This window comes from Idiotropiscis lumnitzeri, chromosome 17 (assembly GCF_059441095.1).
Source record: "Idiotropiscis lumnitzeri isolate Australia: NSW breed Sydney's pygmy pipehorse chromosome 17, RoL_Ilum_1.0, whole genome shotgun sequence".
Lineage (NCBI taxonomy): Eukaryota > Metazoa > Chordata > Actinopteri > Syngnathiformes > Syngnathidae > Idiotropiscis > Idiotropiscis lumnitzeri.
The window spans coordinates 12,699,676-12,721,911 of NC_142407.1; the positions used below are offsets into that span (position 1 = coordinate 12,699,676).

At 43.0% G+C, this 22,236-nt stretch overlaps 1 protein-coding gene across 8 annotated transcripts in view; it reads right to left on the reverse strand.

The window, feature by feature from the left end:
* Nucleotides 1-1,257: 1,257 nt before the first annotated feature.
* The window catches only part of LOC148320312 (unconventional myosin-XVIIIa-like), a 47,987-nt gene continuing 27,008 nt past the window's right edge, over nucleotides 1,258-22,236 (reverse strand). For 7 of the 8 annotated variants that reach the window (XM_088279394.1, XM_088279400.1, XM_088279395.1 and 4 more), the window contains 22 exons: nucleotides 21,276-21,404; nucleotides 16,920-17,063; nucleotides 16,746-16,835; nucleotides 16,070-16,189; nucleotides 15,880-15,994; nucleotides 14,692-14,819; nucleotides 14,435-14,589; nucleotides 13,683-13,806; nucleotides 13,399-13,599; nucleotides 13,205-13,315; nucleotides 12,783-12,887; nucleotides 12,438-12,584; nucleotides 12,219-12,332; nucleotides 11,111-11,227; nucleotides 10,907-10,990; nucleotides 8,823-8,960; nucleotides 8,160-8,345; nucleotides 7,948-8,087; nucleotides 7,442-7,486; nucleotides 4,682-4,804; nucleotides 2,603-3,986; nucleotides 1,258-1,381 (listed from right to left, as the gene is read on the reverse strand). In XM_088279394.1, coding sequence (XP_088135520.1) covers nucleotides 2,618-3,986; nucleotides 4,682-4,804; nucleotides 7,442-7,486; nucleotides 7,948-8,087; nucleotides 8,160-8,345; nucleotides 8,823-8,960; nucleotides 10,907-10,990; nucleotides 11,111-11,227; nucleotides 12,219-12,332; nucleotides 12,438-12,584; nucleotides 12,783-12,887; nucleotides 13,205-13,315; nucleotides 13,399-13,599; nucleotides 13,683-13,806; nucleotides 14,435-14,589; nucleotides 14,692-14,819; nucleotides 15,880-15,994; nucleotides 16,070-16,189; nucleotides 16,746-16,835; nucleotides 16,920-17,063; nucleotides 21,276-21,404 — 3,885 coding nt within the window. In that variant the 3' untranslated portion in view covers nucleotides 1,258-1,381; nucleotides 2,603-2,617. The remainder of the gene's footprint in view (nucleotides 1,382-2,602; nucleotides 3,987-4,681; nucleotides 4,805-7,441; nucleotides 7,487-7,947; nucleotides 8,088-8,159; nucleotides 8,346-8,822; nucleotides 8,961-10,906; nucleotides 10,991-11,110; nucleotides 11,228-12,218; nucleotides 12,333-12,437; nucleotides 12,585-12,782; nucleotides 12,888-13,204; nucleotides 13,316-13,398; nucleotides 13,600-13,682; nucleotides 13,807-14,434; nucleotides 14,590-14,691; nucleotides 14,820-15,879; nucleotides 15,995-16,069; nucleotides 16,190-16,745; nucleotides 16,836-16,919; nucleotides 17,064-21,275; nucleotides 21,405-22,236) is intronic. The other variant, XM_088279398.1, reaches the window with a different exon arrangement.

Sequence of the window (22,236 nt, forward strand, 5' to 3'; positions counted from 1 at the left end):
CATATCATACGAACAAAAAAATAGTCTGCACATGTCAACATCGTTGTCACCAGATGTGAGCGTGCCAACATTTTAATCGTCAACTATTCAAAAGCTTAACGTACATTTCATCTTCCCCGCGCCTTCATAACAAGTAGTAATTTATTCTTTTAATTTCTAATTGTGCACGACAATTGACTGCGGTTCCAAAGTGACAATAGATGTTCGTGACGAATACAAATCAACTTCAGTTATATAAATTCTTTAACTCATTCACGACCAGGCGAGGAAAAAAAAAAATGGATCTTTGACGTCTTTAGCCGTCAATGGCACTAAATGAGTTGATATAAATGCCTTAACTCATTCACGATCAGCCGAGAAAAAAAAAATGGATCTTTGACGTCTTTAGCCGTCAATGGCACTAAATGAGTTGATATAAATGCCTTAACTCATTCACGATCAGCCGAGAAAAAAAATAAATGGATCTTTGACGTCTTTAGCCGTCAATGGCACTAAATGAGTTAATATACCGTGCGAAAATGCCGTCATTGACTTGCAACCAATCCAAGATTTGTGAGCCTAATATAGACAAGCACGATAAAAAAAATGGGTGGATAGAACACTCACTTAAGTACTTTAAATTCTTTCTATCTAGATTGACTTTGGAACATTATAACTCCAACCCAATTTGAGTACAACTGCTTGGTTAGTTTTTCCAAGCACAAATCATTGTGTTTTGTTTCATGGGTGCAATCACCGTTAATCATTCGGTGGCAATTATTCAATTAGTTTTCAAATACGTTGACATTGGATGTAAATTGTAATTTATGCTAATGAATTTAAAGAGGAGCAAATTCTTCCCATTGAGCTCGCCCCCATTAATTCGAAAACAGATAAGAGGAGTCTTAGAAGTTGGTCAGACTTTCTTGGAGAAGTCCATCCAGAGGAGGCTTATCTAAATCCTCTTGGCAGGGCTGAATAGTCGGCAAGTGCAGAGGAATGCTTAAATTTGCCTGAAAAGCAGCCCTTTAAAATACAGAAGTGGCAAGAACCAGAAAAAAAAAAAATACCTCCGCTTCACTTAACTTTCTCAAGCATCACATAAAAGGTGAGCAGACATAAGCCTCGGAAGCAAACTCGCTTTTCGTGAGGAAGAACAAATATGACAGAATCCCCCAAATTAAACTCTTCCCAAATTGTTTTTCTCTGTAGGATTGCTTCCCTCCTGTGTGTTTGGTTTCACTTGAGAGCGCAAGGTGACCCGAGTTTGAGTTAGGACGCGCTTTCGCCCAGCGTGCCCTCGCCGTAGCGCGGCCTCGGCAGCTGCCCGTCTGTCTTTGAGTCCGGCTCGTCCTCTTCGTCAGATTTGCCAAAGGTCACATGTCGCCTGGACACGGGAGGGCTGGAAAGGTCAACACATACCAATGAGGTTGGAATATTCTTCGCACTGCGCTTACCGGAAAATACAAGATTATAAACTATTCTTTAACTGTCCTTCCCTTGAAAGCTTTAAGGAGTTGATGTTTCCAAGTAAAGTCATTGAACGACAAGTCTTTCACAACCAAGGACGAGGCAATTCAATGCAGAGATTTTATCCAGCAAGCCACGGCGCAACCATCCTTGACGAGCAAAGAACGCACATGATTAGCCATAGCAATAGCCTCCGTTTGCAGCATTCAGGTGTCAGAATAAAAAAAAAATAATAAATAGTATAGTGGCGGGCTTTGATTGTTCCGTTCAAGGTCACAAAATGATTGCACAGTAACAACTGTGAGAGACCAAAAACAACTGGATACAAAAAAGCAGAAACGTAAACCTAAATTAAGATTTTTGTTATTATGAAAACAAAAATCCCACCAAAATTCCGTGGCTTGAAATGAGGGGAAAAAAAGTGCTACTTCCTTATAATGAGTCAAGCATTGTCGCTTTTGGCCATTACAGTAATTTAACATACTTCGAGTATTTTCCGAGCGGAAAGGCTACATCTGCTTCGACGTTATTAATTCAAACAGGAACGGCACGGTGTATAAGTTACCCGCAACTTTTTCTGACACCTTTCAAAAGTGTAAGAAGAAATATTAAGAAGAGATATAATTTTGAATTGCGAAAAACAAAAACAAAAATCAACACTCCAAGGTGTTGATTGCTTTTCTGGTTTAACTCCTGCCGCAAACCAAATAAATTATCGGCCAACATACATGGGTGGCGTGACTTGAGTACCGTAAGCTCGGAGGCAATTTCCTCTTGGGATTTGATTCTCTTGTCACGGCAGAGAAGAAAATCCTGCGTAAACACTTGTCGGAGAAAGCAGGTGATCTCTTCTGAGAGCGGTACCGGACTCAAAAAGAGCCGTCGGACTTTAACTGCAGTCCGACGACTTTGTTTAGAGCGCCTCGGGGATTGGAATAATCGGCCGCACACTTCAACAAGAAGGCTAATCTGAACGGAACGAAACCTTCGCGATGACAAATGGAGTTAGTCTTTTAGAAGAAAACCATCCAAGGAGATCACACATCAAAATCAGGGTGAGAAGACAAACGACAAGCGGTGAGTAAGTTAGTTTGCTCAAAGTTCGATCCATGATGAGTTTGAGACTCGCGATTATTTTCACACCAAGCATCACCTTCGTTTGCGGCCGTCAGTCGCTGTCCGGCCTGTAGAGATACTTCATCATCAAGTTATCCATCTTCTTCTGTTTGCTCTTGCTCGTCTTCTTCGTGGCTGTTCCAGCGCTCGCATGACCTTTTTCGTCATCAGACGGCTGTTTCGGGCTTTTTTTAACACTGTGAGAGCTGCGGTATGAGACCGTGGACGAGGACGAGGACGAGGACGACGAGGAGGATTCGGATGACGAAGAGGAATCTTCGGACTCGCTTTCCTTTTTCCTGGATCGTTTGGACTTTTTGCCCTTCTTTCGCTTCGAGCTCTTCCTGCTGCGCCGATCGTCCGAAGAGGAGTCGTCGGACGGAGAGCTTTTGCTTTTTTTGTTTTTGCGAGCGCGGGAGCCGGAACTGAGGATGCTCGACGGCCGACTGCCGTAGTCCAGAGCGGAACTGGACGCGGAGCGAAGCAAGCTGGATTTACTGGAGCCGAGCCCTTCCCGATCGTCCTTCTTCTCGCCCGCTTCCTCATCGCTGGACTCGTCAAGCTTGCTACGCTTGAACTTAATAGGTTTGAAGCTGAGAACTTCATTGATGGCGGCCTCCAAGTCGGGATCCAAATAATTTCGGTGCGTGACGGGCTTGATGTCCGACGTATCCGGCGGGTTGCCATCGGAAGAGCGAGCTCGGGCCGGGGTTGAGAAACTACGGGTGGTGGAGCGAGGACTGTATGCGGAAGTCCCTCCTTCCGTAAAAGCGACACTTTGGCTATCGTCTTTGTCGTCGTCATCGAGATGCACACCAAACTCACTGAGGCCGCAGCTACGAGCGAGCGACAGGCGAGAACTACTACGCCTGTCGTCTTTCCAGGAGCTGCTCCGATGTAGCGACCCCGGGCTAGCGCGACTCACACTGCTGATGGTGGACTTGATGTCGTCGTCATCCAACATGGCCCTCCTGGCGGACATTCTGCCGGCGGCCAAAGACGACACAGTGGAGTCCTTATCAAATTCAGGGCTGCTCCGCGAGGTCCAGCGTGACTCCAAACCCTTCCTCGCCCTGCTGGTGGCCTCGGAATAGGCCGTGGAAATGACCGAGCCTTTGTCGTCAAAGTCTTCCTGTGCTTGGTTCTTCTTCCAGTCATCCTGGAGATCTCCGGACTTGGACTTAGCCTTGCGAAGTGAGGAGTGGTCTATGGCGTCGGGCTGTTCTTTGAGAGCGCTAAAGAGGGAGCTCTCATCGCCTGTCCCTCCGATGGAGTCTTTAAGGTTCGAACGCCTGCGGTAGCTCAGGGAGCTCATGACAGACATTGACCTGTTCTGCTCTATTTCTTTGCCATCCTGACTCCCGTCGCTCGTCTTCTCCTTACCCTCTTTCGCATCTTTGGCATCGGCGTTTGCTGCATATCTACAGGGTACCAAAATAACCCAATAAAAGATGTATTTGCGGCGAGGCAAAGGCATTACGATAACGAGCAGCATATTGTTCCTCGAGTCGCTGTCCTGATGCTAATCTGGAACGTCGGACGGAAGTGATCATTTGTCACGTTCTTTTTGTCCTCTGGAGGTTGATGGCAAGGGAGCGAACCTCTCCCTCCGGCTATTTCCGTTTGTGTACACTATGGCATTGCGGGCAGTGCGGGAGTCAACAAGTGAGAAGATCTATGGAAGCCGAGGCATCATTTAGCAGACGCGCCAACTGGCCACGGGCCACTTCAATAAATTTGACAGCAGCCACTTCGACATTCCGCCCGCTGTCATTAGACAGATTACTGGAAAGGAGAGCAATGACACCGAATCGCATAAATTACCCTGTCCTTTTCTTTTTTTTTTTTTTTTTGCCCCAGGTATGTTGTGCCTTTTAAAAACTGGAGTTAGTTATCTCTCAAGGAATGTATTTTTTTTTTTTTTTTGCCATGATTGCTTTGTCTGCGTGTCAACAAAATTATCCACCAAGGAAGACTGTAAAGAATCTATTCATGGCACGACCTTTTTCCTAGCTTAGATTTCTACATCATAAAACGATGTAGCACGTATGAGCGCTCCATCCCATGCGGTTATCTGAGATGAAGTAAGAGCATGAGAGAAGGAGGAAGCACTAACCTGGCACTCTTCAGACTTCCCTCGTCCGACTGCGGCTTGGAGGAGGCTTTGTTCTTGGAGAGCCAAGACTTAACCCCATCCACACGGTCCTCCACCTCAGAATCGGTGTCGGTCTCTTGCCCACTGCCAGTACAAAGAGGACATTTTATTGACAAGCATGAGATGAGAAAAAAAAAAAATCAAAAGTCATGTTCTTATCTGCACTTGATGAACAAAGGACGCCATTCAACAAATCCGTCAACTTGCTTCCTCCGTTAGTCGGTTTTATGTCAGAATGTGAATAATAATCTCGATGGGGTTGGAATAATTTTCACATACGAGAGAGAGAAAACGACTTGTTAAATGAATATCTACGCAGCGTAATCGCATTAATGAATGGCCACTTTGTAATGCGACGTTTGGCTGATGCATTGCGGTGCCGACAGAAGAACGTTACTCAACATACTCCGGTTAAAGCGCACGCGCCATGCAGGCAGAATACAGATGGCACCTGCGCCGAAACCTTCCTCATCCGTTTCTTTAAATGCAATTTTTTTTTTCATTTTCAGAGTGCGACCTACGACGTGTACTACTCAAGTAGGATACCTGCCAAAACGGGTCCGAGTTGGAATTGACCGAAACGTTGGATTATTCGTTTCGTCTTCAATATCATTCCTAGCCTCTCAGGAGATGTTTCTTCCGAAAGTGAAAGTGACAATATATGCGACTATATTTCATCCACAGTCGAGAGGCGCCTAACTATCAATAAAAGTGACAAGATGCTCCATCTTGGTGAATTTGCTGATTATGACTAGAAAACATGGATGACGGTACGAGACAGTAGCCGTGCTGGGAAGCTTTATCAGGTGTCCTTATATCCATCTGGAAAAAAATCCATCATCGGTGTCACCATGCCCCCCCCCCCCCCTGTCACAAATTCAGTCACAGAACAAAGTGTTCAGTCTTTATTTTGCGGGAGGGTCTGTTCTTTTTTAAAATGACAGAAGTGAGGAAGCTTCATTTGGAGTTTCATCTCTACTGAATCTGCAATCGAACGAATGAACGGCAAGCAAAGAAATAAGATAATGAATCACGCCATTACATTTCATAATGCAATGTCCTGAAAACTCCTAAAAGTCATTCAGAGCAAATTCCTCTCTCTATAAAAACACAAGCCGATGTGAAATAAAAGGTGGCTTGCAATCGAGTGTTGTGCAAATGATGTCAGAAGCAATTTGTCCTTGGCCCTACACGCCTTGCTAACCGCTCCCGAGGCCTACAGATACAAACAAGCCCCAAGAATTTGGAAGTCAACGTTAATGGCTTCTGACAATCAGCCTTGGCTGGTTGTAAATCTTTGTCACAAATACTCAAACTCAGCCTCAAATCACATATGCCTCAATGTTAGCGCTTCAGCACCATACTTTGAAATTAATTACGCGACATATTGACAGGTGCATAATCAGAGATGGTCATTTCGTCCCATTAGTGGGATAGAGGACGAGAAGTTTTTTTTTTTAAAAAAAGGGCGGACCAAGCAAGGCTGGAAGTGGGTTCAAATATTTGCACTGTGTGAAGAAGCAATTGAGAGACAAAATAAAACATTCTAAGTCGTGTTTAATGTGAGCAAAGGGACAAAGTGCAATCAATACAGTGCGACCCCGGTCAAAGCTCATCGCTTACGCTTCATGTGACAACAAGAGTACGAGAGAGGTTCCGGTTAGCTCGGTAACGGAAGCTGTGTTCAAAGTTGTTTGGGGGTGGTAAAAAAGTCTCCCAGTGTTTATAATGTAGAAAATATCCCATTTATTAACATGGAGACCCACGGCTATTCGTCCGAAGTGGCTAATGAATGCACAAATACGTTTTTAGAGCTAACTTTGGTTATCGTAGCTTGGGCATTTGATTTTCATTAATCACGCAATAAAAAATGGAATTTGTATCATTTCAACAGCGCTAATATATGTACAAAAGCTCCTCATCCTCTGCGGGGTAAATTTCCACATAAGTCACAATTAACACTTTAATAAATATCCAGATAGACGGGTTGTAAAACATATTAATAAAATAAATTAAATTAAAATACAAAAAAATAAGATGCAGTACTTAGCGACACTGTTGTGAGGTGTCACGTCATTGCCGTCCGTAATAAAAAAAAAATTAAAAAAAAGGAACCGACGTGCCTGGATTATTATTATCAAAAATGTTAAGTGGGATTAAATGAAATATAAAGTCAATACGGTTTCTCCAAACAACTTTGCAGATTCGATCCGCCAGCCCACAGCACTCGCCCACCCGGAACGCATTTTGTTCGTACAGTATTAATACATGCTTTATTTATATTATAATTAGTAAAAAAAAAAAAAAAAAAGAATGAAAAATAATATGACACATTATAACAAACGGGATGCAGTTTAAAGAAGATGAATGTAAAACATTCCCGAAAATAACAATGCAATATTACAGACAACCTGCTACACTTTTCTTTTTTTTTTTTTCACGCAGCTTTTGGAATAAAGAATGATGCCAATATGTGTTTGAGTTGTTGTTCGAAATATCTATACAATATAAATCTATATAAATTTCCTTTCATTTGTAAGACGGGCTAAAATGCATTAAATGGGTGAATTTATCACAATGTTGATGTTGGTTTCTCAGTGTAACACTAAAGAAAAAATAAATAAAAATAAAATAATGCATTGTTTTCTCTCACCCCCCCCCAAAAAAAGTGTAAAAACAACCACGAGAACAAACACAAAGAATGCTTTTTATCACTCTCACGTTTTGTTCTTTCTTTTCTGATACTTTGTCACCATGTCTTGCAAACTGCAGGGAGAGTGTGGACGACACCGAAACGAGAAGAAGAAAACAGAGAAAAAGAACAAGTTACATGACAATGTTCACATTGTTCGACACTCACACGGAATCATTAGCCGCCACAAAACTGTTAACAGTCCTTTTTTTCCCTCAGAGTTCACACGTTTGTTTGTTTTTTGTTTTTTTTCCCCCATCTTTCTGCCTAGTGTATCTCGGTATCACTCACACCTATACGGAAAAATCAGCAGCAAACAACGGCACTAAACCAGGTCAGGCAGATAAAAGTGATGCATGACCCAGAATTGCAAACTGGGTTTAAAAGAAATCGCTGCTGAAGACAAAGAATAACAAGTTATGATTGACAGGCTGCAAAAAAAAAAACAAAAAAAAAAATCAACTTGCTGCGCTCATTAGGAATCATTTCATTCAACACAACGTAAGACTTTGGTGACATATTTTTTATTTTGTACCTGTTGATTAAGTCGTCATTGTCATCACTCTCCATTTCGTCCTCGATGGCAGCTTGCAGGTCACCTATCCTCTTAAAGGCCAGCTTGAGGTCCACTTGCAAGCTCTGATTTGCTGCCTCTAAGCTCTCAATGTCCATTTCCTGGTGAAACGGATCGCAAACAAGTCATTTCCTCTTCGCTCGTGAGTACAATCATATTATCCCGACACCGACCAGCTCGTGTTTCTTTCGGCTAGCCTCAGCCTCCTTCTTGGACACGTCGGCCATTTCTTCTTTCATGTCCCTTATTTGTCTCTGCATGCGCTTATTTTGCTCCTTCTCTCGGTTCTCGGCGGCAATGTGTTGGTTTCTTTCCTCGGACATCTTTTCAAGATTCTCCTTTAGACGACCCACAAGGCTCTAAGGTTGGGGAATTAAGCGGTGAAGAAGAGGAGCGGTTAATAGGGCTGGGTATGGATTCCAATTTTCCCAAAATCAATTCCGTACACAAGGGTCCGATTTGATTCGAGTTTCGATTCACTTTGATTGATTTTCGATTCAATCGAGGATTTTACGCAGCAAGAATTTGACTTTGGAATGGAAGGCGTTCTCAGACGGAGCAGTGCTGCAATTAGCACAAAGTGCTTGCGATAACTTCATCAGTAAAAAAATATGAATATTTAAATAAAGAATTGAAGCCAATGCAGTAGCATCGTCCATCGAAATGAAGCATTATCTTTGATACGGCTCTCCAAAAGGATCTCGCTGGATTTTGCAGCCGGACCGAGCGACGTGAGTGTTCTCGATGCCGGCCTCTTGATTCAAACAAAACGAAAGTGTCCTGTCGGATTTGTGTTTTCTCCAAAGGACACGGAAGAGACACTCGGATTGTCTGACCTCCAAACGTTTGATCTGTGTCCTCTCGTACTCCAATTTGGTTTCCAGCTCACGGATCTTGGCCTCTTGACGGCTCACAAGAGACTTTTCCACCATGGATTGTTCCTGAAACTCCAGCTGACTCTGCAGCGAATGAAGCTGTGCGAAGGACACACAGACACACACTTTTATAACCGCGCACACACACACACACACAACACAAAACACTCTCAATGTTAATTCTTCATCTTGCCTTTGCTGTTTAAAATTAAGGCTGGGTGAATAATCAAATATTGTGTGTGTATATTGAATTACTTTTCACCCGAAGTAAATGTCACATGTCAAGTGCGAGTAATGAGTTGTAGATAAGCTGCCAAGCTACTACAAATGGTGCGCAAAGAGCTTGGGGTTAAGTCCAATACGGAAGTCACGATAATTGTGTCAGCGTCGAGAGTCAGTCATTCACATAATGTTGAAATTTATGTCATGTATTTACTCATTCACTGCCATTGACGGATATAGACGCCCAAAAGTACATTCATTTGACCTAGGCTGGCAGTGAATCAGTTCAACTGCAATATAGTAATCTCACATTTTGTATTTTGCAGCAAGAGCTCCCCAGTAATCAACTGTTGCCCCCCCACACACACACTTTTTTTTTTTTTTTTTTTTAAATGGAGAACATTCAAATGAATTCAAACTATTTAATATGATAGTGATGGCTGCCGGGAAAGTCACTCAACTGTCCAATCAAGGACCATTTCTTTCACTTGAATCATTTTGACGGATAAAAGAAGGAAAGCGCCCTCACAATAAAAGCCAAAAGGCGCAGTGGCGCTTAATGAGTGACTTTACATCTGAGACGAGTGGGATTTTGTAGTTCTGCTTTGATTTTATTTAAGAAGTCACATTGAACTTTCACTAGGGGAGACGGAACCATTTCAAGGTCACATGCTTAAGATGCCTATCGGTGCGACGGCTCGCAGCGCCCGGTCAAAACGATTCTAATGGGTGGGCCTTGCAGACGAGAACATGGAGTGTACGTTGTATGCATGCTCCCTCTAGTGGTACATGGAAGAATTACTGGCTAAGTGTAGTTCAATCGTGTTGAACTTTGCAGTGCAATACGGTTACATTGAATCTTTCTGAATGGTCTGTTTTGAAACTTAGATTTTAATTCAACTTTTAAGTGCAATGTGTTTTCCTTGAATCATTATTGAAGAACATCAGTTTTATTTGCCTGCATTTTAGTGCAACCTTAACGTTCTGGGTGTCATTTTTGGTGAACGCTTAGGCCTACTACACTTCAGTATTTTATTGTTGGGAAATGGAATGGTCATGAAGGTGGAGCAATGCGTCATAGTCTGTGTCCATAGTGTTTTGTTTTTTTCTTTGTTTCAGTTTTGTGGAAATAATCCCCGATTTACTCCGTGATTGTTAGTCATAATTTGTACTTCCTCTGTTTTGTAGTGCTTTGTTCATTATTCAGTTCATTTGGATTTTGTAAATTGTTTGTTCTGCTCATCTCTTTTGATTAGTCCTACCATTAGAGAGACACAGTTTTTTTTTATTTATTTTTTTTTTATTATTGTTCCCTGGATTTTGTTCTTTAGTATTTTACCGTAGCTTTTTTGTAATTAAAAACTATTAAAGTTCTCCAGCGGCTGCGATGGGCTGCATTCAGAGTAAGAAGGCTAAAAATGATAAGCAAGCGTGTTGTGTATAACCAATGCAGCGCAAGAGCAAATTGCGCTACATGCACAGAACGTGTCACAAAGCGCAATAATGATTGTACTTCAACCTGTTTAACATATCAATGTACGTAAACGCTAAGGCTGCATGTTTAGATCACAGACTGTACGGTAATGGAATCAGTCAGCCCAGAATAAAAGCAAGCTGTAAACATCTGCAAAATAAATACACTGTGTAGCCACTTTCAGCCCCGAGATAGACTGTCGGGCTTCTTTTTTTTTCTACAACATTGCAAAAAAAAAAAAAAAAAGGAGAGAACACAATAGTTAAAAGCATGAAAATTTTCTGCCAACTCCTTTTCTACTCCACTTTAATTAGTCCAGGAAGAAAGCAGTCAGGTGTTTGTACTGCACCTTTTCTTGAATCTCCTGCTTCTCCTTTGTGGCCTCTTCCAGCTGCGCCTGCAGGTCACTGATCTGGCTTAAATCTCTGGCAGACTAATGATCACACACAATTATAATATAAAATTTGTCATGGAGGTGGTCGATAAGAAAAATGGAAGAAAAACATGTTGGACAAGTTGATTTAAGGAGCACAACGAGGTGTGTCTTGGTAACCTGGGCGACTGCAGCCTTGTGTTTCTTCATCAGTTCATTCATGTCCTCCTGGTCTTCCTCCGTGCGGGACTGCATGTCGTTCTTCTCTCTCTGAAGGCGGCTCACCTGCTCCTCCAACTGATCCGCCGCAAAAAGAAAGAACGGGAGCAGAAATGGGATGTGTCGGCGCGCTACAATAAATGGTCATTAGTGAATCTGGAAGTAGTACTGGCAGGGCGATGAGACCGATTGAAGACAATCAATGAGCTCATTTAGGCTGGCAAATGTGCAGGCTGAGCAGATTGCTGCCAATGTCCAAGAGTTCATCCTCTAGGGTGGTTCCAGCCCTCCAAATGCTTTCTGTTAATGCGAGACATTTCCAAGACGCGCCCTTGACATATACACGGCAATTAACGAGCCACCCCGGAGACATAAAAGCCTCTGTCAACAAGTTGGAAATGCAGCCAGCACTCTTATGTGACAGTTATTAATGAGCACATTGGAAGGAAAAAAAAAAAAAGGGCATTTTTACCCATTAGTACAAATTGTCGAAATCAGACATAGGCCAAAGGGCATGCGCATTATTTCGATAACCCAGCAAAATGCGATGATGCACGCGTAATGGCGTAGACGCGACTGCAAACAGAGAGGTCAACTTCCCTCATTTGCGTTGGACTTTTTAAACTCTCGAAGGTCCGACAGACATGAAACGGAAAAGTCAATCGTTGCAACTGAGGTGAGGTAAAACTGAAGATTTGTACTCAAGTCCCCTTAGAACAGCGCTTCTCAATTATTTTCTGTTACGCACCCCCCTAGCAAGAAGAAAACAAACCCCCCCCCCCATCCACTCTCCGCCCCAACTATAAATAATAGTATTTTTATTTCACCGTGGAGTTAATACTCGCTGCGCACAATGGGCAAGGAGAGCGCCACTGCCAACTACTGGAGTGGATGTGCAATTACACTTTATCGTAGTACGGCGGAAAAAAAAAAAAAAACGTTCCCCAGGTTCACACGCGCCCCCCTCAGCATCGCACCGCGCCTACCGGGGGTGGGAAGGGGGGGGGGCCCACTATTTAAGAAGCTGAACTGAAATAACGTTGAGCCTCGGCTTGCGTGACAAACTCACCGACAGTTTGTTTTTCACCACGTCCTCCATTTGGATATGCAAGTCCTCTATCTCTAACTCCATGCTCTTCCTAGCCTTCACGGCAGACGCACACGTGAACTCCGACTCCTCCAGCTGTGAGTCGCGACAAGGAGAAGGAGAAGGTGAGCGACACATGCGAGTGGAGTCAGGATTTATCTCCCAATGCGTGACCTTCGGCGAGTGTTAAGAGTGGCATACTTGATTTTTGAACTGGGTGATCTCCCGCTTGCTCGGGGCGTTACTCTTCAGGTGGTCCAGCATAATCTGAGCATCAGCCAGCAGGATTTTGGTTCTCTTCAGATCTTTCCTCAGCCTCTTCTCGCTCTCCACGTCTCTGTGGCTCACCTGAATGACAAATCATTCCTGTCCGGCCAATGTGGATAAACATGCTCTCCTTTTATCACAACTCTCAGCACCTGACGAGATTCGCCAGTAAATTAAAGCGCCCAACAACCCACACACACACACACACACACACACACACACACCCCCACACACGCGGGTTGTGTGCTGACAGGATGAAGATGAGACAAATGGGGCAACCTGGTCCTGCGCACTCAGCAGTTTGGACTCCAGCTCACGTCTCTCGCGCAAGACTTTTTGCTTATCGTCGTATTCTTCCTCCAGCTGCACCTCCATCTGTTTCAGCTGCGAGACGCATGGACGGAGCGTCACAAAAAAACAAAACAAAAAAAAATAAAAACAGATGTGATCACGCGTACAGTAAGCTCAACCCATCTTTTTTTTTTTTGTTTGCGTAGTATTTCAAACTTGCAATCAAATATTAGGCGGAGTTCGACGAGTCGATTTGGAGTTTTAAATCAAAGCAAAAATATTCATGCGGGTTTTGAGATGAATGAATTGAAAAAAAATGTCATTTGTGTTTGCTTGGAGGATATTTTTCTGCTGTGCTTTTGCTTCATTTCTTTAACTTGTGCGTGCTGGCAAGAAAACGAGGGAGCTACCTTCTTACTGCAGGAGCGCCTGATCTCATCCACTTCCTCATCTTTACTTTCGATGTCTTTCGAGTGGCTCTGCCGCTGCCTTTCCGTCTCCATCTCAAGCCGCAGCTTAGCCTTGCCAAGCCCCAAAAAAAAAAAAAAAAACGTCAACTAAAATCCATTTTTCCACTGCAGGGTTGCGCAATCTTCTCCTGTACCTGCTCCAACATCTGGATGGTTCCAGCTTGCTCATCCAGTTCCTCTTCTTGGTCTTTGACCTTCGCCTCCAGGTCACGAAGCTGCTTCTTGACCTTGGCCAGCGACGCTTCATCCTTGGACTCCTGCGAGGACAGATCCTGCAATTCGGCCTCCAGCTGCTGCAGCTTCATGTTGGCGGTGCACAAGTCGGCATCCTTTTCCTGCGCTCCAAGGAGGGAACAAGAAAGGAATGTGACATACAAGGAGCGAGGGCAGACAGACGCGTCGAATATACGCGATAAACCTGAAGCTGCTGGTGAATGTTGAAGATTTCAGCCGCCATTGTGTCTTTCTCTCGGGCCAGCTTCTCCCGCAGACTTTTTTCTCTTTGTACTTCAGCCTGGGCCTGGTTCTGCTCAAGATCAAATCTGGCACGCAGGAAATCAGAGCAAATATCAGAAACGTACTTAAATATTGAATATATCGGTGAAATTCCGCAAGGGCAACATTGTATTCGCAGAAGAGGCGTGGTATAAAAACTAGTTTCCTTCATCAGATGATTTGACGAATAACAGGCGAAAACATTTCAAATTTCACCCTTGTAACATTTCACCGCCCCAAACTGTTCTCCGCTTCCATTAGTCTGGTGTTTTGGTACTGAGTTGTGCAAATGTGCACCGTGTTTTCTTCAGTCGTTGAGGCAAGAAACACTTATGGTTAGTGAACGTAAACGCCAAGTGTTTCGTGTTGTCAACTCGCCTCGCTGTAATTTTCCCCCCGGTGAAGCGCAACTGAAAATAATTTCACCCACAGAGCATCTTCAATTAGCCGCAGGGGATGACTTCTCGAGTGCTTTAAAACTGAGTCGTTTTCGGAGCTAATGCAATTCCGCAGCTTCCGGAGCAATCGAGACGCTATTCAAATGAGGGGGGGGGGGAGTTTACATCCTGGCATGCGAGGACAAAAGAACATGAGCATTGAAAACGAAAAGTGGTCAGTCTGGAAGGACTGACAGGAAGGAAAAAAAAAAAAACTGTCGGGTGAGTTGAAACTGACTTCCTCTGCTTCTTTTCCAAATCGTGGTTGCGGCTCTGGAGGCCCTCCAGATGACGTTGGGTATCCTGCAGCTCAGCCGTCATCTTCTGGCACTTCTTCTTCAGCTGCTGCACAGAGTGCTGCACATCCTCATTGTCTGTCTTCAAATCGGCCAGCTGCGGCAGACGCGTTATGGTTTTATTTAAACATACAAAGCCGAAGCGATCAAATATTAAATATAGTCTTTGTCAATGATTGAATAAGACAAAGCGTCTTGCCCTTCTCTCAAGATGTCTTTTGCTCTGCTGCTCCGTTTCGAGCTTGTCATCAAACTCTTGCTGGAGTTTCTTTTTGGTGAATTCCGTTTCTCGAACGGCTCGGTTGTATTTTATGCGCCACTCACCCCCTGAGGGAAGAAAATGGGAAGAAAATCCGTTTTTTTGACATTTAGGCATCTCCTGCTTTTAATGCAGCCCATGTGGCATACAAAGACGAAGGGATGCGGTGGATTGTGTGGCACGTCGTACAGGCCATGCGGTTTATTACGCTGCACGACTGAAATAAAATAATCTCATATGAAATAAAAGCGTTTTTCATCAAATCCTGACTTTATAAGGTCAAAATATTTGACAGGAGGACTATAAAGCGGGCCCCTCACATTCGACTCTAATCTCGGATAAACCTGAGTTCCGTAAGCCCGAGCACACAACAATGGCAGTTTGAGGAAGACGTGACTAAGTGGCTCTTTGAATGCCTCTTAGCCGACCCGAATTGTGGAGCTGTCGGGGGCTATCAGAACTATGACGCCGTCCAGGCAGCCATTCAGGTTTAGGTTAATTTCCGAGCCTTACCCCCCCCCCCTTTTTTTTTTTTTTAAGGCCGTCCGTGTCTCCTTCACATGGCAACACCGGCTGCTCCATCAGCGCTGCTCATTAGCATATATATAGCATAATGACAACTTGCAAGGCCACCGGCTCAGATCTCAACGATTATTTTCTCATTCATCTAAGAATTTTGATATGCTCCGTAATGGCTTGTCTGCGGAGGTTGGTTTGAGGGGATGTGTGAGCACAAGGAGGCAAAAAAAAAAAAAAAAGACTGCCTCATGGACAATGCTCTCTCGGTGGGAGCTTTCACTTTCTCAGTAGGTGACGACCAATCAGCGGCCGGCATTACTTGTATGCCTGGGAGAGAACATTTTAATCCCCGAGTGTGAAATCCCAAACTTGGCGAATATACTTAATAGTATTATGCAATATGTCTAACAGTCATGTCGCCTACTGAAACAGGAAACTAAAGCCATTGAATCCCACAGCGACAATTAGAATAAGTGAGATTTTCCAAGCTGTCCACACGTAATAGAATTCCCGGACGCTTAATTAGGTACACCTGTGTTAAAAATGAAATGATGACGTTTCTTTTGTCATACTTATATTTGTTCCTGTGAATCAACCACATCCACTAACCAGCATCATCATCGTCCTCCAGCTCCCCGTTGAGCTCTGAGGTTTTCATGAGCCGAGCTTCCATCACCTCCATCTCCTGCGCTTCCATTTGTTTCTTCATGGCGTCAAACTTTGCCTGAATTGCATATTTATTCTTCATTTGAAAGTTTTGCTGTGAAAAATATTTGCGATATCACCGCGTGAACTTTGCCTGCAGGTCCTTCATGTCCTTCTCCAGGCGGAGTCTCTCAGCCGTCTCGTTCTCCAGCAGCTGGGATGCTGACTCACTCGTGCTCCTCTCATCAGCCAGTTCTGCCAACAAATCTGCAATCTGTCCACATATAAGATCAACAACTTGTTCATCGCCGTTTTTTTGGGGGGTGGGGGGGTTTGTCATATCGAGTGAAGCCTCGCAATATCACAGTTTATCTTTTGTTCCCTGACTGTATGGTAGATTTTCAAGCAATTATTTGATTATGGATTTTTTCCAATATAGCAGCAAGTCGAAATTTGATTCAGCTCAATTGTATTTAAACAGCCCGAAATCACAACCGAGCTGACTCAAAAGATTTTCCGGAGCAAGTGAAGAACTCCACTCTTGACACATGAAGAGACCAAATTGATTCAGAGGTCAGCACCTTCACAGTAGTACCACGTTGGGCCGCAACGTGCCGAGCGCTTTTAAATAGCAGTAATAGTCGAGAAATTGTTTGACGGGTTATACTCTAACTACCGATTTTCATTAGCCCATCTATGGCATTTTGCATTATTTTAGCATCGAGCTACCCGACATTCGTGACAAGTAGAAAAAACAATATCCTTTGGCGAAACGTGTTCATGCAATTTTTTCAACATCACCAATCTTGAAATCCATCCTCACAACCCACTCTGCTCTCCAGTCGATCTGTGTTGAGTCTCAACTCGTTGCGCTCCTTCTCCACCTTCTCCAGCCTGGACTTTTGCATCTGGATCTCCTCCTGAAGCGCAAAAAAACAGCATGTATTCAACGGAAAGACGAGAAATGCATGACGTATTAATGCAGCGGATTCGAGTGAGCTCACATCTTTGCAGCGCATCTGGTCCTCGGTGAGCTGCACCTTAATGAGTGGCTGGACGGTCGTGAAGAGCTTCCACCATGGCCAGTCCTTTACGCCGCGGTTTTTCTGGATGTTCTTCTGGATGCAACGAATTGCTAAATCTTGAATCTGTTGGCATTACAAGTCAAACATGTCAAATGCATCAATGAAAGGATTAAATAATACGTGCAACGCTAGACAACTATAGTTGAATTGTTCGGTACGTTTGTTTTATTTTTGTCCTGGGGAAGAATATGATTTATGATTGAATTAATTTAGTTGACATTTTAAATCATACCAGGTATTCAGCAAGAAATATGAAAAAGACCATTTGTTTGCGTAAACTAAATAAAATGATGACCTGTAGTTTGACACTTGTTCTCTGGAGGGTGAATGAAATTGACAAAATACACCATAAAAACAATCGACCAATAGCTAGCTTGCGTTGAGCTAACGTGTGGATCAAAATGTTACTCGTTAGATGAAGCAAAAGGGAGAATATATCCAGAGTTTGCCTTTCCCAGAACTGCCTCAATCCAGCTAGCATGCTATCACGTAACATTAGCATCAACTAGCTAGCAACTGAAGCTAACTTTGGGTGGACCTGCGCCAAATTATATGCTTCACTATCATTTTCCCCACCACTTTACATCACGTAAAAACAAAAACACAACAAATGATTTGAACATAAGCACAAATCACTTTGTTTGTTTGTTGCCTCTACCACTTCCTGCTACCTTCATGCTAATAACCACCACATGAAAAAAAAAAACATTTCATGAACCACGCTTGTTTCATTGCTTGTGTACGGCTAAGCAGCTATCCAAGGGCTTGCCAGCCTCCTACTGAGAATTTCAGCCAAGTGTGTTCCAAGGCTGGAAGCTAATTTCTGATTAATTAAATCAAACACGTTGGCAGCTCATTCCAAGTATTACACGATTTCCATGCTGCTTATGCATGAGGCTCTTTCGCAGCAGCAGATTACGGGGCAAACCCAATTAGAGCGACTCAATTCTCAGCATCAGGTACGTTGCGCCCTGAAGGTATTCCCTATGACCAATTAGGATTCGTCACACTTCGAACACCTCGCGAGGAGGAAAAAGCAGCCAATTCGTAACACAAGGCTCACTTGTCTGATCTAGTCAGAAATGATTGGAAAACAAACAAATAATTGTACGACATGAGCACCGTGTAGAAACATTTTAGCATCCGCGTTACATTAAGACAGCGTGACAACTGTGAAGGCAAATTACAAGAAGACTGCATTAGAACTAAAAGATGTGTTTGGGCTTTCTGTGTGCGCTTGTTTGTATGCGCATCAAATCAGCTAAAAGCTGCTACTGCCGACACCTTAATCTCATTAGTGAGATTAGTATATTCATGTTTTAAAGGATTATCTCCACATGCTGATGTTGGGCAAGAGGGCCTGGTTTACAATCTCTGTTGTAGTTGATGCCACGTGTTTGATGAGGTTGAGGTCAGGGTTCTCAAGTTCTTCCATACCGAGCAAGCTCGAGAGCAGAAACGAGCCTCCGCAAACAAAGTTGGATGCGTAACTTGCTCAGATTGACAATTAAGATTGAAGGGGACCGAAGAATTTGATTGAGATGGGCGTCGTCTTTAGTGGATATCTCAGCATCTTGGATGACATTCAAAATCAATAGCGACACAGTAATAATAATTTATTTATTTGGCCGCGTCGCTCTCAGCAACCTTGATCGGAGAAGGACCGATCATTTCTTTCGGTTTTGAATTGTCATCAGTCGCTTGATGGCGAGTCAATTGACCTTTAAACTAAGCATACATGAGAAACCTGATCAAGTCCTTGCGTTGACAAAGAAAATAGCAGTGCAAAAACATTCATGAAGTGACCTTTTGCAATCAGTGGAAAACTCATTGAACAGGATTTTTTTCAGTTTTTTTTTTTAAAAGTCTCTCAAATGCAAAACAGATGACAACTGAAAAAAAAAAAAAAAAAACAATGTAGACTGCCACGTTCTTATGATTACATAACTAAAGAAAGGTTTGTTTTTTTATCTATTTCGGCCTCGTACTGATCTCCATGCAAACGAGTGAAAATATTTATTGGATGTTTAGAGGGCAGGCGAAGGACAAAAACTCACAAAGCAATAAATGACGGCTGACGCAGTCCCTGTAAAGCCTTGTTTGTCCTTGACAGACAAAAAGGACAAACGCGAGAATGTGAATGCATGTCACGTGGCATTGGCACATCTTCGCATGCCTAACATGCCAGGCAAAAAAAAAAAAAATCAATCAACAGACTTTCTGTCAAATCTATCAACAAGCCAGTCGTCCATCGGGACGCTAACATCTGGCCCTCGTGCCACCTGGATTGTTCAAACACTAGCAAGAGACATTGCCTCGCCTTCAATCTTCCCGATAATAGATCAACAGCAAGGGTACAAGCGGACGATATTATATTCTTGACTAATTATTCTTGTCACCGCGTCATCCACCGCAGTCATGCATGATTCAAAGCTGTGCTGTCAGGGTTCATGGATGCCGTGTGAAAATGCCCTTTAGGTGTTAATATCACGTACAAATCTTATGTAACAGTTACGTTGCAGCAAATTAAATGTTTTGAAATTTTATACGGGTTAATTCATAATGGTGTCCAGTGTGTGATTTTGCGTACGCCTGCGTCACACCACCCGAAAAAAAAAATTGGGTGTTGAACATTCTCATCTGTCTCGTGCGCACTCAACTCCCACTCACTGTTTGCAACTCTGATTATGCTGCATATTGCAGAAGTCGGGATGGAGAACACCACTGTGAATTACATGGTAATATATGGATCGGAAGATAATTTTATGCAATACAATACATGGACGAACATGCTATTAAAATGTAGCTTTTTTTATTTATTTATTTCTTTTTTTCTTTTTTTTTTTTTTTATTTATTTAAATAAATATGACCATGCATGCAATATGCATTAATACAAGAACAGATTGAAAATCCACCTCTCACCGCTTCTGGCAAGAAAAACCCACAGATGTCATTTTTAGGCGCTGCCTTCGCATCCAACACATTTATGGTTGCATTTTCCAACATACGTCCATGTGATTGTATAAGAGAACACCATGAGAAGATAAAATAATACAATGTCTTATCGTCTTATTATATACATTTTCAGGGGACTGGAGCCTTATGGGGACCGAGGCAAGGAACTGGACACTTTGCAAATTGATTTTATAATTGCACAGTTACCCAAGCAATTTCAAATCGCGTCTTGCTGCTGAACTTCAAGATTAAAAAAAAAAATAATAAAAAAAATAAAAAATAAAAACCAAAAAGAAGCACGAGGCTCTTTGCCCACTTCACGTGTGAATAATGGCCTTTAAACACCAAAGTGTAAATAGAAGAAAATACGACAGAGCAAGATATCTGCTCATGAACATCATGTTATACTGAATGGCGATTATGAATTTGGAATTCTGCCGCTGGTTTAATAATCTCCGGGAAAAAGGAGAACAGGACTGCATAAATAACATGGAAGAGGTCCGTAGGGATTGGTCGATCATGTGTTTGAGCGTGCGTGACTGTGGGCAGGAGGGTGGGAGGGGGAGATATCGTTTAGCGAATGGACATTACATTTAATTAGAGCTCACAGAAGAGAATAAAAAAAAAACTAAACAAAACATAAAACATTGCTGTTGTATTTGGACTTCACGTAACAAAAATAATGAGGTCATTGCTGTCTGTGTTTTACCGCTCGCCGGCTAAGTTTCGTTCCACCGGCGTGTTGTAAACCCCGTTCCATTCCCCGGGAGTCCGCCAAACAGCTGGCGGCCCTCCCTCATGGACCCTCACCTGCATCTTGCCGTCTCGTTCATCCTCCGCTATATAGTCCAAGTATTTACGCTCTTCTGAAAACCACAAATCATTCTGTGTTCGCGGTGTTTGTCGAAGCACTCGGTGGAGTCCGTTTATTTTGCAGAGTTCTGGAGTAATTCCTAATAAATAACATCTTGTTGAGATGCCGCATTCTTGCTTCCATCCATCCACAACGGCGGCACAATCAAATATCCCCTCGACAAGCTTCCAGTTCGAGTTAGCCATTTTGGCAATTGCTTGTCGACTTACAAGCAAAGCCGGCGGGATCGACGACAAGCACAGAGCAAACACACGCTAAAATTAGGTCTGAGGAGTCATTCTTGGTTCCCGCCGCTCACGTTGTTTGCGCCCCTTCAACGCGCTACTTCCGATCGCACGGCGTTGGCATTTAAATGGTGATTTGGAAGAAACAAAGGGATATGTTTCCCCATCTGATGAATTTTCAGTTGGCTTGTCACCGATAAGCGTGCGGTGGTTTTGCTTACCTTTCTCTTTTTAAAGGCTTGTCGCGCCAGATAACCTCTACAAGCAGCTTGGAATAGGATTAAATTACGCTTGGTTTGCTCGTCCCTCTGTTCCTCCAATTTCGCCAAGGTCCCGGCTTTGAAAAATAACTGAAATGGAAAAAAAAAAGACACAAAAGGGCATGTTTTTGAGATGATTAATAAAAGGACACGTAAAGAGATGTTTAATCCATAGACAGGTGGATTTTATTTTGGGGAGGAAGCTTGATTACGTTAATATCCCAGACAATCACCCCCCCTCCTCCTCCTCTCTGTTGATCCGGACCAAAGGTGAACAAAAACAAAACAGAAAAGAAAGCTCGTAGGAAGCATTTGAAACAGATGGATGAAATGTGTTCAACGCTCCCAGATTTATCGAGCAAAGCAAAGTACAAATTAGGCGGGCTTCAAATGATTCCAAATCGTTTCATCGTCGTCATTTAGCCAAGCGTTGTTTAAAAGGTTAAGCAATTCGTATTGTGTCAATCCAATGATTGTATTTCCTCTGATGAACGCGTCTCAATTCATGATTTGCCAATTTGAACAAATAAATGGCTCACGCCTAATTTGAGACTCAATTTTTTTTTCTATTTTATTTTATTTTGTTGTTTATTTTTATATATATATATATGTATAATATTTATGAATGTGTGAGCGCAAGTACGAATAAAAAGCAAGTAGCTGTTCCCTTTTTCGAAAATGTTTGTTGCTGTTTTTTTTTTGTTTTTTTTAAATTTGGTTGCTCCTATCCATATTTAACACGATCGAAAGAAAGAAACACAATAGGGAGCTGCAGATGTCTGAGAACGCCTATTTGACTGCCACTAAATCCTCTGATTTCCCTCCCGGCTGATTGCCACTCTCCTGCTCGGATTAGACCTCCGAGCGCCGAGTGGCGTCGACTGTCATCCTCTAACAAGTTGCACTACAAAACAAAAGACAG